Source organism: Crocuta crocuta, unplaced genomic scaffold, assembly GCF_008692635.1.
Source record: "Crocuta crocuta isolate KB4526 unplaced genomic scaffold, BGI_CrCroc_1.0 scaffold241, whole genome shotgun sequence".
Lineage (NCBI taxonomy): Eukaryota > Metazoa > Chordata > Mammalia > Carnivora > Hyaenidae > Crocuta > Crocuta crocuta.
Window position 1 is genome coordinate 2,184,573 of NW_027527807.1, and position 657 is coordinate 2,185,229.

Here is a 657-nt window from a genome sequence, read left to right on the forward strand (position 1 = left end):
GAGGCGCCGCCGTCAGTCCCGCGCCCGCCTGCCTTCCCCCTTACCTGTGTGGGTCCTTTTGTGGATCTTGAGGTTCTCGGAGCGGGCAAAGATCTTCCCGCAGCCCGGGAAGGGGCATGGGAAGGGCTTCTCGCCCGTGTGCACTCGAATGTGGTTGACCAGTTTGTACTTCGCCTTGAAGGACTTGCCCTCGCGAGGGCACTCCTCCCAGTAGCAGACGTGGTTGTTCTGCTCCGGGCCCCCCACATGCTCCATGGTGACATGTGTCACCAGCTCGTGCATGGTGCTGAAGGTCCGGTCGCAGCTCTTCTTGGGCCGGCTCAGCTGAGCCTCGTCGATCCACTTGCACGACAGCTCCTGCTTGATGGGCTGCCGCATATAACGGAAGAAGGCGCCGGGCCCGTGGTGGGCCGCCACGTTCACGCCCATGTTCATGTTCATGGGGCTGTAGTTAGGGAACTGCGCGCCGGCCGCGTAGGGGTCCGTGCGCGGGCTGGCCACCGGGCGGTACGGGTCGGCGCGGCCGAACAGCTCCCCGCGCAGCCCCAGGTGGACCTGGTTGTTGTCCACGTGCCCCGTGGGGGAGGGGTGCCCGGCGCCCTGCTCATGCAGCCCGGGGAAGAGCAGGTAGCCGGGAGGCTCGGGGATGCCAGCCGG

General features: G+C 66.8%; 1 protein-coding gene across 1 annotated transcript in view; it reads right to left on the reverse strand.

Annotated features, from left to right (window-relative positions):
• Nucleotides 1-12: 12 nt before the first annotated feature.
• Nucleotides 13-657, reverse strand: part of ZIC3 (Zic family zinc finger 3) — a 1,079-nt gene continuing 434 nt past the window's right edge. The window contains 1 exon segment of the mRNA XM_077773954.1: nucleotides 13-657. This exon segment is cut by the window's right edge and continues 371 nt beyond it. Within this exon segment, the coding sequence (XP_077630080.1) occupies nucleotides 13-657 (645 nt within the window).